This window comes from Triticum aestivum, chromosome 6B, assembly GCF_018294505.1.
Source record: "Triticum aestivum cultivar Chinese Spring chromosome 6B, IWGSC CS RefSeq v2.1, whole genome shotgun sequence".
NCBI classification, from domain to species: Eukaryota; Viridiplantae; Streptophyta; class Magnoliopsida; order Poales; family Poaceae; genus Triticum; species Triticum aestivum.
The window spans coordinates 135,903,599-135,919,587 of NC_057810.1; the positions used below are offsets into that span (position 1 = coordinate 135,903,599).

Below are 15,989 nucleotides of genomic sequence, written 5' to 3' on the forward strand. Positions count from 1 at the left end.
AGGCCAAGGTATTTGTCTGACAATTTTTCGTTCTGCACATCTAAGATTTGTTTCACTTGTTGCTTCAAAGAATCCGAACAGCCCTTGCTAAAGAAGATTGATGACTTGTCCCTGTTGATTCGCTGGCCAGAAGCCTCACAGTAATGTTGCAACAACGAATTCACCTTCATTGCCATATCAGGGGTGGCATTAAAAAATAAGAGGCTATCATTTGCAAATAGTAAATGATTTACCTCCGGAGCGCCATCTGCCACCTTGATGCCTCGAACATTGTCATTTGGATCCGCCGACTTCAACAGACAAGACAGGCCCTCGGCAGCCAACAAAAAAGATATGGGGAGATTGGGTCACCTTGCCTGAGGCCTCGGGAAGGACTGAACTCCTCTTGCCTTTCACCATTGAAGATGACGGAGAAGGATACTGATGTGACACACCTCATAACAATCTCTGTGAACCCTGCACTTATACCCAACTTTAGCATAACCCGTTCAAGATAATTCCACTCGATTCTATCGTAAGCTTTCATCATATCAAGTTTCAAAGCACAGAATATGTTGCTCTTTACCTTCCTTCGTTTCATATAAGGGAGACACTTATAAGCGGAGATGAAGTTATCCGTGATAAGACGTCCCGGTATGAATGCTGATTGTTCCTCAGAGATGATATCGGGGAGAATGAGCTTCAGCCGATTAGCTAGCACCTTCGAGGCGATCTTAAAGATCACATTGCATAGGCTTATCGGTCTAAACTGTCCTAAATTTTTTGGACTTGCAATCTTGGGAATTAACACAATGAACGTTTTGTTTATCTCCTCCGGAGAATCCTCTCCCTTTAGAACACGTAGCACCATATCAGTCACCTCATCGCCGCACAACTCCCAGTGCCGCTGAAAGAAGTGCGTAGGAAAGCCATCAGGCCCTGGAGCTTTTGTTGGAAACATTTGGAACACCGCTGCTTTCACCTCGGCGTTTGTATAGCGGGCGTTAAGCATCTCATTCATGGCAGTGTCCACCCTGGACGGTATGTGAGATAATACCTCATCAATACCGATTGTGCTTTCGGAGGCATACAGATTGCTATAAAAGTTTGTTGCCAAGCTTGGCATCTCCTGATCATCAACACAGACCGTGCCATCCGCATGTTCCAGTTCGCATATTCGGTTTCTAGCTTTGCGAGCACTGGCCTTTCGATGAAAAAATTTGGTGTTGTTGTCTCCCTCCGCCAACCACTGAATGCGTGCCCGTTGACGCCACATGATCTCCTCACGTAGGCAGAGTTCGGACATGCGGGCTTCTACCTGTTCCTCTTCCGACGATGGACCCCCACGGTCGGGCAGGGCTCGAAGTTCCGCAAGTTTCGAACGAAGCGTCCGTAGCTCAGTTCGAACCGCACCAAAGGTGGTTCGGCCCCATTGTCGCAACGTACCAGCCACATGAGCAAGTTTCTCGGACAGAGCTGCGACAGTATTAGCCTTTCCAGAAATGTTCCAAGCTTCGGTTACCACATTCCCAAAGCTAGGGTCACGCTCCCACATGCATTTATACCAGAACTGCTTCTGCTTTGCTCTCACACTCGATTCCACAAGATCCGTTTGTAATAATATAGGGCAGTGATCAGATTTGGCCGCTGTTAGGTGTTCCACCGAAGCAAACGGAAAGCACATGTTGGTTAAGGGCATAATCACCTGGGGGCTGGGAGAGCACTTGGCGGCAAAAGAAGAAAGAAAAATGGGCCTGCAACACCATATCGGCGGCGGTCGTCGTACAGGCGGCCACTCTCTCAAAGAAGAGAGGAAGGCCCACCCGACCCACAGACTCTTTCCAGGGACATCTATCCAGGCCAGCCCCGGGCAAGACGTCATGTCATGTCAGTTTCTTACCTCGCGGAAACGCACGCACACGCCTATTTATAAACTGCCAGGCCTTCGACCCGATTCCCCTCTCGCGGCCTCGCTGCTCCACATTCCCGACCCAACGAAGCAGCCCCTAAAGCCTCCCTCCGCTTCCCCTCCCGTGCCCCCGCGCCGGCGACTCCTCCTCCCCGCCGGCCTCCCGCCCGCGGCCCGCGACCGCGAGCCGGGCCCCGACCGGCTCCCGTCGGCCCCGCGCTCGCCCTCCGCCCCGCGGCCTCCCGCGACGACTTTTCCTGCGGCTCCCGCCCTCTGATCCAGCCGCGGTCGCGCGGAATCTCGCCGGGACGAATCCGCCCCGCGCAGCCCCCCGCCGGCCCCGGAAGAGGCGATTCTCCGCGCGCCGAGGTGAGCACCCGTGCCCGACGGCGCGAATTTGGGCCGGTTCGACGGGGAGTGTCGTTTTCCGCGGCGGCGGCGGCGTCCCAGATTTGCGTTTTCCTGCCTGCGGAAACCCTAGACTGGGCCGCTCGTTTATTCGCGTTTCGGGGTGGGGCTCGCGCGATTAGCTGTAGGCCACGTGGTTTGGGCCCTCGACAGCGGGATTTCGGGGGCCGATTGCTGCTTTCCTGGAGCGTATTTGGGCGCTCTGGTCCCGGCTCGATGCTTTCTTTAGCTAAAAACTTCAACACTCTGTGAAAATATTCATGGCGTCGTGTTGGAAACTCATGAGGATTGCTGACTTTGATTCAGGAGCTGCGACGCGGACGCAACGGGATCACTGGCGCAAATGAGCCGCTACGAGTATGAGACCAATGTAATAATCCAAGCTTCTAACTCCATTTTAGTACTACTGTTTCTGTATCTATCATCTGTAGAAGCAGCTGGAATCATAGTTTGCTGGATATTCTATTATGATCATGAACATGTATGCTTAATTCATTTGAGAATCGAGGAACTACAGCCATTTCATCTGTGATAGACTGACAGTGCAGTTCTTTCCCTATATATGAGACTAATTAATTTAAGCTTCTAAGCCCATTGTTTCTGCATCTATCATCCGTAGAAGCAGCTGGAATCATGGTTTGCTCGATATTCTGTTATGACCATGAACATGTAGGGTTAATTCATTTGAAAAGGATGGTACCTGAACCTTTCTTGAGCCATTTCATTTGTGGTAAGACTGACAGTGCATTTCTTTTGCTCATCATCGTAAAAGGGTTATCATCGGGCAGTGGAGGATGAGTATGAGGACGAGTACTATGATGAAGATGAGTACGAGGAGGAAGGCGCAGGAGCTCCTGAGGAGGACGAAGAGCCACCAGAGGGTCAGCAGGAGTTCCTTCAAATTAGAGAACGATTGAAGGAGCAGATTAGGCGGAAGGCACAGGGTGCTAGTGCTAGCACAGCTGGTCGCTCATCTTCCTCGCATGATAGAAGACCACCCCCACCCAAGTAAGTGTCTCTGAATTTCAATGTGCCTCTTCTACACTTTGTCCAGCATTTTGTTTGGTTATCCTCCAGGAACCTGTATAGTGTAGAAAAATACAATCCTCAGAGGAAGATAGTCGGACAATGATACCTTCTCATATACTCCCTCCGTTTCTAAATATAAGACCTTTTAGAGATTCCAATATGGACTACATATGGAGCAAAATGAGTGAATCTACATTCTAAAATATGTCTATATACATCTGTATGTACTCTGTATTGAAATCTCTAAAAGGGCTTATATTTAGAACAGAGGGAGTACCTTCTATCAGGATCTTTAGCGTGTTAAGTTTATATGTTGATAATTGGTATTGGAACTGCGAAGTTATCATACTAAATAGATTGTCATGCTATCCTTTCTTGGAATATTGTTGTCCACTCAAACTCAACATTTCGTCTTACTGGTCTTAGTATGGTGATGGGGAATAAATTTTCATGTATTTCACTCGTGTAGTTTTGGCTCCTTCTTTGGGCCCTCCAAGCCGGTGATTTCCCAGCGTGTGATTGAAGAAAGGAAGTCAATGAAAGAGATACAGAACACAGTGCCCAGAGAACGAAGACCTCCTGGAGTATGTGGCATTACATCTCATTCTGATTATTGTTGATCCATTCCTTACTAATTGCAGGTAATATATATGCAGAAGGACATCCCATCATCTTCGAGAGTGCAAGTGCAAGCTAAAACAAATGGATTTCACCAGAAGCAAAAGATTGTTAATGAGGTACAAGGGATATTTTCTTCTTTACATTGTTCATTTCTTTGCTTTATTAAACGTTGGCCAGTGCAGTCACAAAATAGCAGCTGCAATGCAGGCAAAAAAGAAAGCTGAGGCACTTAAGGATAATCGGGACTATTCATTTCTACTTTCGGATGATGCTGACATTCCATCTCCTCCAAGGGAAAAACCTGCAGCTAGGCCTTCCTTGACCCAAAAGTCCGGTGAGTTTGAACTTCTATTGCGAAACTTCGTCTTTCTTGTTTAGTGGAGAGTGCTGATGGTTGGTTTTTTTGTGTCAAAAGATCGTGAGATGATGCATTCTGCAGCGAAGAGTAGGGCACCAACAAGTCAGCCTGCCAGATTGCCAAATGGTCATGTGTTGAACAACAACACATTGTCCGCACAAAGACGCCCGGAAAGTAAGTTTGAATCCAAGGGAAAGGAGATGCTCCCAAGTAGGGAAAGAGCTGTTGACAATGGAAGGATGCATAGTGTTGTTAGAAATGGGTCCAGCCAGGCCACTGGAAGCAAAGCTGCAAGCCAAAAGTTTCCAAGCAAAGGTCAGATAGCAAATAAGCCTTCTATGAAGGAAGTGAATGAACAATCTCTTAGAAAGGATCATTTAGCTAGAAAGCAACCTGTGTTACCTAATGGTCGACCACAGCCCTCACAAAGTCAGAGGATGCAATCAGCCTCGTATGGCCAGAGGCCGCAGCAGTCATCGCAGAGCCAGAGACCACAACAGTCGTCGCAGAGCCAGAGGCCACAGCAGTTGTCGCAGAGCCAGAGGCCACAGCAGTCCTCGCAGAGCCAGAGGCCACAGCTGTCATCGCAGAGCCAGAGGCCACTGCAGTCACAGAGCCAGAGGCCAGTGCAGTCCTCGCATAGCCAGAGGCAACTGCAGTCGTCACAGCGTGAGAGGCCATTGCAGTCATCGCAGAGTCAGAGACCACAATCATCGCAGAGTCAGAGACCGCAACAATCACTACAGAGACAGAGACCACAGCAATCTTCACAGTTGCAAACCTCACAAAGCCAAAGACAGCTGCCACAGAGCAACAGGCCGCAGCAGATGTTGCAACGGCAAAGGCCTCTTTCCTCGCAAGGTCATTATCCTGAGCAAAGAAGAGTCCAAGCAAATGATCGAGTAAAACCATCCGAAAGGCAGGTAAGGACTCCCTCGAAACCTATGGTAATATTCTGTCAAGCTGTTCATTTGTCAAAAAAGTAGTACTGGTGAAGCAATTGTCTGTTGGTTTTTCTTTTGGTGTTATGCCATGTGCATACATTTTCATGTTTAGAGTGTGATGATTTGTAATGATATTGTTGCGCTAAGTTTGTTTCTTCATTGTGTTTGTGTGCTCATGTAGCCATCTCGACAAGTATCTGCCAATGGACGTGATGATCGTGCAAAGAAAAAGCAATTGGGGAAACGAAGGTTTGATGACGACATTGAAGATGAGGATGACCCCATGGCTATGATCAGGAGTATGTTCAGGTAAATTTTTATCCTGTGCTTTTTCTGGGCATATTATCAGTTATCCTGGTTAAAATGTTCGATAATATGTTCCGTCTGTGTATAGATTTGGTATATACAAGCTGGGTTTGTGTCTTCGGAGCGTCAGTGTCTACTCTACTAGTGTTTGGATAATTTACTTAACATGGATCATGGACTGGCTACACCGATTGCAATACCTGTTGAAATTTCACCTTGGCTTTTTTATATGTTACATATTGCCTTAGTGGCTTTTTTATAACAAGGTTATTTGATTTAATTGTATGACACGAAATAAGATTATATGTTATATTGCTTTGAAAAGAAGAAAACTCTTACAAGTCTGGATTTCCGGTGCAGGTATGACCCTAGTAAATATGCAGGCAGAGATGATGATGATAGTGACATGGAAGCAGATTTTGCTACTATAGAGATGGAAGAGAAAAGAAGGTATCCATGTTCTTCACATAATGCATTTTTCTTATATATTTATATTTTGTCCTGTTGCAAGATTGTAGAAGCTGAAAACAAATAGAGATCATTTGAGAAATATGCACAATTTCTGGATTAGTCATGGACTGATGGTGTCTTGTCCACATTACACTGTGAAGAAAATCTGTGGCAAAAAGAAATCAGCATATTAGTCGGCAAAATATGTTCCCTTCGTTGGTTACTTTTAGTCTACTCTCCCAGTATAATTATATACTCCCTCCGCCCTGATTACTTGTCGAAGAAATGGATAGAAATAGATGTATAGAACTAAAAATACGTCTAGATACATCCATTTCTGCGACAAGTAATTCGGGACGGAAGGGGAGTACTCAGTAAAGTGTGTCGCACGACACACTTGAACGAGATGGATGTTTAGAACTCGTTCCAGAAAATGGAACTGGATGACCGATAGTAGTAATCACTCAAATTGCTGAATAGTTTGCATCTTATTGACCTTGCTCTGTTGTTTGCTTACTTCGTCAGCGCGAGGATTGCAAGGCAGGAGGACGAAGAGGAGCTCCGCCTGCTCGAGGAAGAAGAGAGGCGTGAGCAGGAGAGGAAGAGGCGGCGGGTAGGCCGATAGCAGCCGGATCAGTTAGCTCCAGCATTTGTCATTTCTGGATGTTGTTTCCGCGAAGGCCTCAACGCCTTGGGCTGGATTGTGGTGCTGTCTGTGCAGACAACAGTGAGCGAGCTGCCGAGCTCTGCCCCAGTCAAGCGCCGTGAGTATTTCACGCCAAATCAGGAAAAAAAGCGGCAGGTGAAAAGTTCTTGCAGATGTGAAAGTGGCTTGTAGACCGTTGAAGTCCTTGTGGGTTGTACTTCTTCCGAAGCTGATAGGGGTAGTTAGTTCCCGGGCGTATTGAGATAGTGCACCAAGGTCAAGGTGTTCTTTTTTTTTGAAGTGGTACCGACTCGTCACATTGTTGGGTTGTACTACCTGTTTTCTCATGATGTAACTGATTTTTCCCCGTTAGCTGGTCATAAACATGCCATAGATAAGTGGCACCTCTGTTAAATTAATTTGGATGTAGGTGTGTTGAACTAGTAAACAATGCAATTTCAAATAATTATGTTTTTTCGATTTTGTAGTGTGGTTATGCAATGCATCATCAGGATTGGAAAAGGAAAAAAGTAACGGACTTGATTGGCCGTACTAGTGAACCAACCCGTGGTTGGATGGTTAGTAGGAAAATGATATCCCGGCTCTTATTTTAAGATTTTCGGTGATGCGTCTTCACTGGGAGAGGACGTCCCTGTCGACTTTGAGGTGCTCATATATATGTCTTCGTTGGAAGAAGACATTCTAGTCGACTTCGAGGTGCTCATAGAGATAGGGTCCGCGTGTGTGTTTATAGAGATAAGTGTATAAGTATATATATGAGCGTCTGCGTCTACGTCTGTCTTGTATTCTAAAAAAATTGACTGTACCGGCATGTAGATGTGAGACGATAAATATAGTTTTTTTAAGAGAACGATAAATATGGTAAATGATTGCTTTTGATCGACCGGCTGAAGCTGGCGCCGGTCGCAGACCTCTCGATCGAAACCTGATCCAATAGCCCATTGTTTCACACACACCGTTGTCTTTCTTCCTTCTCCCGTCTTCTTTTCTCAGTTTGCCATGGCCATCCTCACCGTCCTCCCCTACTACGATTGCCCCACTGTGCCCTCTCAGATTCGGCGCTGCATGTTGTCAGGGACGTGCAACCGCGATACGAACACCCCACGCCACAGTGCTGATTCGAACCCATCCCGGAGAGGAAAGATGACAACGTTGGCTGTTGGAAATATGCCCTAGAGGTAATAATAAATTGGTTATTATCATATTTCCCTGTTCATGATAATCGTTTATTATCCATACTAGAACTGTATCAATCGGAAACTCATATACATGTGTGGATGCATAGACAACAACATGTCCCTAGTGAGCCTCTACTAGACTAGCTCGTTGATCAAAGATGGCTATGGTTTGCTAGCCATAGACATGACTTGTCATTTGATAACATGATCACATCATTAGGAGAATGATGTGATGGACAAGACCCAAACTATGAACATAGCATATGACCGTATCAAGTTTATTGCTATCGTTTTCTGCATGTCAAGTATATGTTTCTATGACCATGAGATCATGCAACTCACTGACACCGAAGGAGTACCTGTTGGAAATATGCCCTAGAGGCAATAATAAAAGTATTATTATATTTCTTTGTTCGTGATAATTGTCTTTATTCATGCTATAACTGTATTATCCGGAAATCATAATACATGTGTGAATACATAGACCATAATATGTCCCTAGTGAGCCTCTAGTTGACTAGCTCGTTGATCAACAGATAGTCATGGTTTCCTGGCTATGGACATTGGATGTCGTTGATAACGGGATCACATCATTAGGAGAATGATGTGATGGACAAGACCCAATCCTAAGCATAGCACAAGATCGTGTAGTTCGTTTGTTGTAGCTTTTCCAATGTCAAGTATCCTTTCCTTTGACCATGAGATCGTGTAACTCCCGGATACCGTAGGAGTGCTTTGGGTGTATCAAACGTCACAACGTAACTGGGTGACTATAAAGGTGCACTACAGGTATCTCCGAAAGTGTCTGTTGGGTTGACACGGATCGAGACTGGGATTTGTCACTCCGTATGACGGAGAGGTATCTCTGGGCCCACTCGGTAATGCATCATCATAATGAGCTCAAAGTGACCAAGTGGTTGGTCACGGGATCATGCATTACGGTACGAGTAAAGTGACTTGCCGGTAACGAGACTGAACGAGGTATTGGGATACCGACGATCGAGTCTCGGGCAAGTAACGTACCGATTGACAAAGGGAATTGTATACAAGGTTTGATCGAATCCTCGACATCGTGGTTCAACCGATGAAATCGTCGTGGAACATGTGGGAGCCAACATGGATATCCAGATCCCACTGTTGGTTATTGACCGGAGAGCCGTCTCGGTCATGTCTGCATGTCTCCCGAACCCGTAGGGTCTACACACTTAAGGTTCGGTGACGCTAGGGTTATTAGGAAGACTTGTATGTGATTACCGAATGTTGTTCGGAGTCCCGGATGAGATCCCAGACGTCACGAGGAGTTCCGGAATGGTCCGGAGGTGAAGATTTATATATGGGAAGTTGTCATGCGGACACCGGAAAGTTTCGGGGGCATATCGGTATTGTACCGGGACCACCGGAGAGGTTCCGGGGGTCCACCGGGAGGGACCACCCCTCTCGGAGGGCCACATGGGCCGCAAGGGGCAGGGAACCAGCCCCTGGAGGGCTGGGCGCGCCCCTCACCTTGGGCCCATGCGCCTAGGGTTGGGGGGGAAACCCTAAGGGGGGCGCCCCCCTTGCTTGGGGGGCAAGTCCCCCCTCCCTGGCCGCCGCCCCCCCTCTAGATCCCATCTAGAGGGGTCGGCCCCCCTTGCCCCTTCCCCTATAAATAGAGGGGTGAGGGGAGGGCTGCTGAACACATCCCAAGGCGCAGTCCCTCCCCTCCCCAACACCTCTCCTCCTCCGTTACGTGCTTGGCGAAGCCCTGTCGGAGTACTGCTGCACCAACACCACCACGCCATCGTGCTGCCGTTGGAGCAATCTTCCTCAACCTCTCCTTCCTTCTTGCTGGATCAAGACGGAGGAGACGTCGTCCGTCCCGTACGTGTGTTGAACTCGGAGGTGCTGTCCGTTCAGCACTTGGTCATCGGTGATCTAAATCACGGCGAGTACGACTCCATCATCACCATCCCCTTGAACGCTTCCGCACGCGATCTACAAGTGGTATGTAGATGCAAACTCACTCCCTTGACTCATTGCTTAGATGAACTCATAGATGGATCTTGGTGAAACCGTAGGAAATTTTTTAATTTTCTGCAACGTTCCCCAACAGTGGCATCATGAGCTAGGTCTATGCGTAGTTCTCTATTGCACGAGTAGAACACAATTTTGTTGTGGGCGTGGATCTTGTCAACTTGCTTGCCACTACTAGTCTTTTCTTGCTTCAGCGGTATTGTGGGATGAAGCGGCCCGGACCAACCTTACACGTACGCTTACGTGAGACCGGTTCCACCGACTGACATGCACTAGTTGCATAAGGTGGCTGGTGGGTGTCTGTCTCTCCCACTTTAGTTGGAGCGGATTCGATGAAAAGGGTCCTTATGAAGGGTAAATAGAAGTTGACAAAATCATGTTGTGGTTATTCGTAGGTAAGAAACGTTCTTGCTAGAACCCAATTGCAGCCACGTAAAAGATGCAACAACAATTAGAGGACGTCTAACTTGTTTTTGCAGCAATTGTCATGTGATGTGATATGGCCAGAAGTTGTGATGAATGATGAATGATATATTGTGATGTATGAGATCATGTTTTTGTAATAGGAATCACGACTCGCATGTCGATGAGTATGACAACCGGCAGGAGCCATAGGACTTGTCTTTATTTTTTGTATGACCTGCGTGTCATTGAAGAACGCCATGTAAATTACTTTACTTTATAGCTAAACGCGTTAGCCATAGAAGTAGAAGTAGTCGTTGGCGTGACAACTTCATGAAGACACGATGATGGAGATCATGATGATGGAGATCATGGTGTCATGCCGGTGACAAGATGATCATGGAGCCCCGAAGATGGAGATCAATGGAGCTATATGATATTGGCCATATCATGTCACTACTATATAATTGCATGTGATGTTTATTATGTTTATGCATCTTGTTTACTTAGAACGACGGTAATAAATAAGATGATCCCTTACAACAATTTCAGGAAGTGTTCTCCCCTAACTGTGCACCGTTGCTAAAGTTTGTCGTTTCGAAGCACCACGTGATGATCGGGTGTGATAGATCCTTACGTTCACATACAACGGGTGTAAGACAGTTTTACACATGCAAAAACACTTAGGGTTAACTTGACGAGCCTAGCATGTACAGACATGGCCTCGGAACACAGAGACCGAAAGGTCGAACACGAGTCATATGGAAGATACGATCAACATGAAGATGTTCACCGACGATGACTAGTCCGTCTCACGTGATGATCGGACACGGCCTAGTCGACTCGGATCGTGTAACACTTAGATGACTAGAGGGATGTCTAATCTGAGTGGGAGTTCATTGTAATAATTTGATTAGATGAACTTAATTATCATGAACTTAGTCTAAAACCTTTGCAAATATGTCTTGTAGATCAAATGGCCAACGCTCATGTCAACATGAACTTCAACGCGTTCCTAGAGAAAACTAAGATGAAAGATGATGGCAGCAACTATACGGACTGGGTCCGGAACCTGAGGATAATCCTCATAGCTGCCAGGAAACAATATGTCCTAGAAGGACCGCTAGGTGACGCTCCCGTCCCAGAGAACCAAGACGTTATGAACGCTTGGCAGTCTCGTGCTGATGATTACTCCCTCGTTCAGTGCGGCATGCTTTACAGCTTAGAACCAGGGCTCCAAAAGCGTTTTGAGCATCACGGAGCATATGAGATGTTCGAAGAGCTGAAACTAGTTTTCCAAGCTCATGCCCGGGTCGAGAGATATGATGTCTCCGACAAGTTCTATAGTTGTAAGATGGAGGAAAACAGTTCTGTCAGTGAGCACATACTCAAAATGTCTGGGTTGCACAACCGCCTGACTCAGCTGAACATTAACCTCCCTGATGAGGCGGTCATTGACAGAATCCTTCAGTCGCTCCCACCAAGCTACAAGAGCTTTGTGATGAACTACAATATGCAGGGGATGGTGAAGACCATTCCTGAGGTATTTTCAATGCTGAAGACAGCAGAGGTTGAAATCAAGAAAGAACATCAAGTGTTGATGGTCAATAAGACCACTAAGTTCAAGAAGGGCAAGGGCAAGAAGAACTTCAAGAAAGACGGCAAGGATGTTGCCGCGCCCGGTAAGTCAGTTACCGGGAAGAAGTCAAAGAATGGACCCAAGCCTGAGACTGAGTGCTTTTATTGCAAGGGGAAGGGTCACTGGAAGCGGAACTGCCCCAAATACTTAGCGGATAAGAAGGCCGGCAACACCAAAGGTATATTTGATATACATGTAATTGATGTGTACCTTACCGGTACTCGTAGTAACTCCTGGGTATTTGATACCGGTGCCGTTGCTCATATTTGTAACTCACAGCAAGAGCTACGGAATAAACGGAGACTGACGAAGGACGAGGTGACGATGCGCGTCGGGAATGGTTCCAGGGTCGATGTGATCGCCGTCGGCACGCTACCTCTACATTTACCTACGGGATTAGTTATAAACCTTAATAATTGTTATTTGGCGCCAAGTTTGAGCATGAACATTGTATCTGGATCTCGTTTAATACGAGATGGCTACTCATTTAAATCCGAGAATAATGGTTGTTCTATTTATACGAGAGATATGTTTTATGGTCATGCCCCGATGGTCAATGGTTTATTCTTAATGAATCTCGAGCGTAAAATTACACATATTCATAGTGTGAATGCCAAAAGATGTAAAGTTGATAACGATAGTCCCACATACTTGTGGCACTGCCGCCTTGGTCACATTGGTGTCAAGCGCATGAAGAAGCTCTATGCTGATGGACTTTTAGAGTCTCTCGATTATGAATCATTTGACACATGCGAACCATGCCTCATGGGCAAAATGACCAAGACTCCGTTCTCCGGAACAATGGAGCGAGCAACCAACTTGTTGGAAATCATACATACCGATGTGTGCGGTCCAATGAGCGTTGAGGCTCGCGGAGGATATCATTATGTTCTCACTCTCACTGATGACTTGAGTAGATATGGGTATGTCTACTTGATGAAACACAAGTCTGAGACCTTTGAAAAGTTCAAGGAATTTTAGAATGAGGTAGAGAATCAACGTGACCGAAAGATAAAGTTCCTACGATCAGATTGCGGAGGAGAATATTTAAGTCACAAATTTGGTACACACTTAAGGAAATGTGGAATCGTTTCACAACTCACGCCGCCTAGAACACCTCAGCGTAACGATGTGTCCGAACGTCATAATCGCACTCTATTGGATATGGTGCGGTCTATGATGTCTCTTACCGATCTACCGCTATCATTTTGGGGATACGCTCTAGAGACAGCTACATTCACTTTAAATAGGGCACCGTCTAAATCTGTTGAGACGACACCGTATGAATTATGGTTTTGGAAGAAACCTAAGCTGTCGTTTCTAAAAGTTTGGGGATGCGATGCTTATGTCAAGAAACTTCAACCTGAAAAGCTCGAACCCAAGTCGGAAAAATGCGTCTTCATAGGATACCCTAAGGAAGTTGTTGGGTATACCTTCTACTTAAGATCCGAGGGCAAGATCTTTGTTGCCAAGAACGGATGCTTTCTGGAAAAAGAGTTTCTCTCGAAAGAAGTAAGTGGGAGGAAAGTAGAACTTGATGAAGTACTACCTCTCGAACGGGAAAGTGGTGCAGCTCAGGAAAATGTTCCTGTGATGCCTACACCGACTGAAGAGGAAAATAATGATGATGATCAAGGTACTTCGGATCAAGTTGCTACTGAACTTCGTAGGTCCACAAGGACACGTTCCGCACCAGAGTGGTACGGCAACCCTATCCTGGAAATCATGTTGTTAGACAACGGTGAACCTTCGAACTATGAAGAAGCGATGGTGGGCCCAGATTCCAACAAATGGCTTGAAGCCATGAAATCCGAGATAGAATCCATGTATGAAAACAAAGTATGGACTTTGACAGAGTTGCCCGATGATCGGCGAGCGATAGAAAACAAATGGATTTTTAAGAAGAAGACGGACGCGGATGGAAATGTTACCATCTATAAAGCTCGACTTGTCGCTAAGGGTTATCGACAAGTTCAAGGGATTGACTACGACGAGACATTCTCTCCCGTAGCGAAGCTGAAGTCCGTCCGAATCATGTTAGCAATTGCCGCATACTATGATTATGAGATATGGCAGATGGACGTCAAAACGGCATTCCTTAATGGACATCTTAAGGAAGAGCTGTATATGATGCAGCCGGAAGGTTTTGTCGATCCTAAGAATGCTAACAAAGTTTGCAAGCTCCAGCGATCCATTTATGGGCTGGTGCAAGCATCTCGGAGTTGGAACATTCGCTTTGATGAGATGATCAAAGTGTTTGGGTTTATGCAGACTTATGGAGAAGCCTGCGTTTACAAGAAAGTGAGTGGGAGCTCTGTAGCATTTCTCATATTATATGTAGATGACATACTTTTGATGGGAAATAATATAGAACTCTTGGACAACATTAAGGCCTACTTGAATAAGTGTTTTTCAATGAAGGACCTTGGAGAAGCTGCTTATATATTAGGCATCAAGATCTATAGAGATAGATTGAGACGCCTCATAGGTCTTTCACAAAGCACATACCTTGATAAGATTTTGAAGAAGTTCAAAATGGATCAGTCCAAGAAGGGGTTCTTGCCTGTGTTGCAAGGTGTGAGATTGAGCTCGGCTCAGTCCCCGACCACGGCAAAAGATAAGGAAGAGATGAGTGTCATCCCCTATGCTTCAGCCATAGGATCTATTATGTATGCCATGCTGTGTACCAGACCTGATGTAAACCTTGCTATAAGTTTGGTAGTAAGGTACCAAAGTAATCCCGGCAAGGAACACTGGACAGCGGTCAAGAATATCCTGAAGTACCTGAAAAGGACAAAGGACATGTTTCTCGTTTATGGAGGTGACGAAGAGCTCGTCGTAAAGGGTTACGTCAACACTAGCTTCGACACAGATCTGGATGACTCTAAGTCACAAACCGGATACGTGTATATGTTGAATGGTGGAGCAGTAAGCTGGTGCAGCTGCAAGCAGAGCGTCGTGGCGGGATCTACATGTGAAGCGGAGTACATGGCAGCCTCGGAGGCATCGCATGAAGCAATTTGGGTGAAGGAGTTCATCACCGACCTAGGAGTCATACCCAATGAGTCGGGGCCGATCAAACTTTTCTGTGACAACACTGGAGCTATTGCCCTTGCCAAGGAGCCCAGGTTTCACAAGAAGACCAGGCACATCAAGCGTCGCTTCAACTCCATCCGTGAAAATGTTCAAGATGGAGACATAGAAATTTGCAAAGTACATATGGATCTGAATGTCGCAGATCCGTTGACTAAACCTCTCTCGCGAGCAAAACATGATCAACACTAGAACTCTATGGGTGTTCGATTCATCACAATGTAACTAGATTATTGACTCTAGTGCAAGTGGGAGACTATTGGAAATATGCCCTAGAGGCAATAATAAAAGTATTATTATATTTCTTTGTTCGTGATAATTGTCTTTATTCATGCTATAACTGTGTTATCCAGAAATCGTAATACACGTGTGAATACATAGACCACAATATGTCCCTAGTGAGCCTCTAGTTGACTAGCTCGTTGATCAACAGATAGTCATGGTTTCCTGGCTATGGATATTGGATGTCGTTGATAACGGGATCACATCATTAGGAGAATGATGTGATGGACAAGACCCAATCCTAAGCATAGCACAAGATCGTGTAGTTCGTTTGCTGTAGCTTTTCCAATGTCAAGTATCCTTTCCTTAGACCATGGGATCGTGTAACTCCCGGATACCGTAGGAGTGCTTTGGGTGTATCAAATGTCACAACGTAACTGGGTGACTATAAAGGTGCACTACAGGTATCTCCGAAAGTGTCTGTTGGGTTGACACGGATCGATACTGGGATTTGTCACTCCGTATGACGGAGAGGTATCTCTGGGCCCACTCGGTAATGCATCATCATAATGAGCTCAAAGTGACCAAGTGGTTGGTCACGGGATCATGCATTACGGTACGAGTAAAGTGACTTGCCGGTAACGAGACTGAACGAGGTATTGGGATACCGACGATCGAGTCTCGGGCAAGTAACGTACCGATTGACAAAGGGAATTGTATACAGGGTTTGATCGAATCCTCGACATCGTGGTTCAACCGATGAAATCATCG

At 46.0% G+C, this 15,989-nt stretch overlaps 1 protein-coding gene across 1 annotated transcript; it reads left to right on the forward strand.

Annotated features, from left to right (window-relative positions):
- The first annotated feature begins 1,938 nt into the window (after positions 1-1,938).
- On the forward strand, positions 1,939-7,133 carry LOC123136165 (putative mediator of RNA polymerase II transcription subunit 12). Its single transcript, XM_044555479.1, has 10 exons — positions 1,939-2,257; positions 2,603-2,666; positions 3,069-3,304; positions 3,795-3,909; positions 3,982-4,062; positions 4,154-4,280; positions 4,362-5,227; positions 5,430-5,557; positions 5,915-6,004; positions 6,530-7,133. Exons 2-10 carry the CDS (start codon positions 2,640-2,642, stop codon positions 6,627-6,629), a joined length of 1,770 nt encoding a protein of 589 aa, XP_044411414.1. The 5' UTR covers positions 1,939-2,257; positions 2,603-2,639; the 3' UTR covers positions 6,630-7,133.
- The last annotated feature ends 8,856 nt before the right edge of the window (positions 7,134-15,989 follow it).

Coding starts and splice junctions, on each gene's coding strand:
- LOC123136165 (XM_044555479.1), top strand. CDS start 2,640: ATGAGCCGCTACGAGTATGAGACCAAT. Junction 4,281..4,361: donor TTCCTTGACCCAAAAGTCCG/GTGAGTTTGAAC, acceptor TTGTGTCAAAAG/ATCGTGAGATGATGCATTCT. Junction 5,558..5,914: donor ATGATCAGGAGTATGTTCAG/GTAAATTTTTAT, acceptor TTTCCGGTGCAG/GTATGACCCTAGTAAATATG.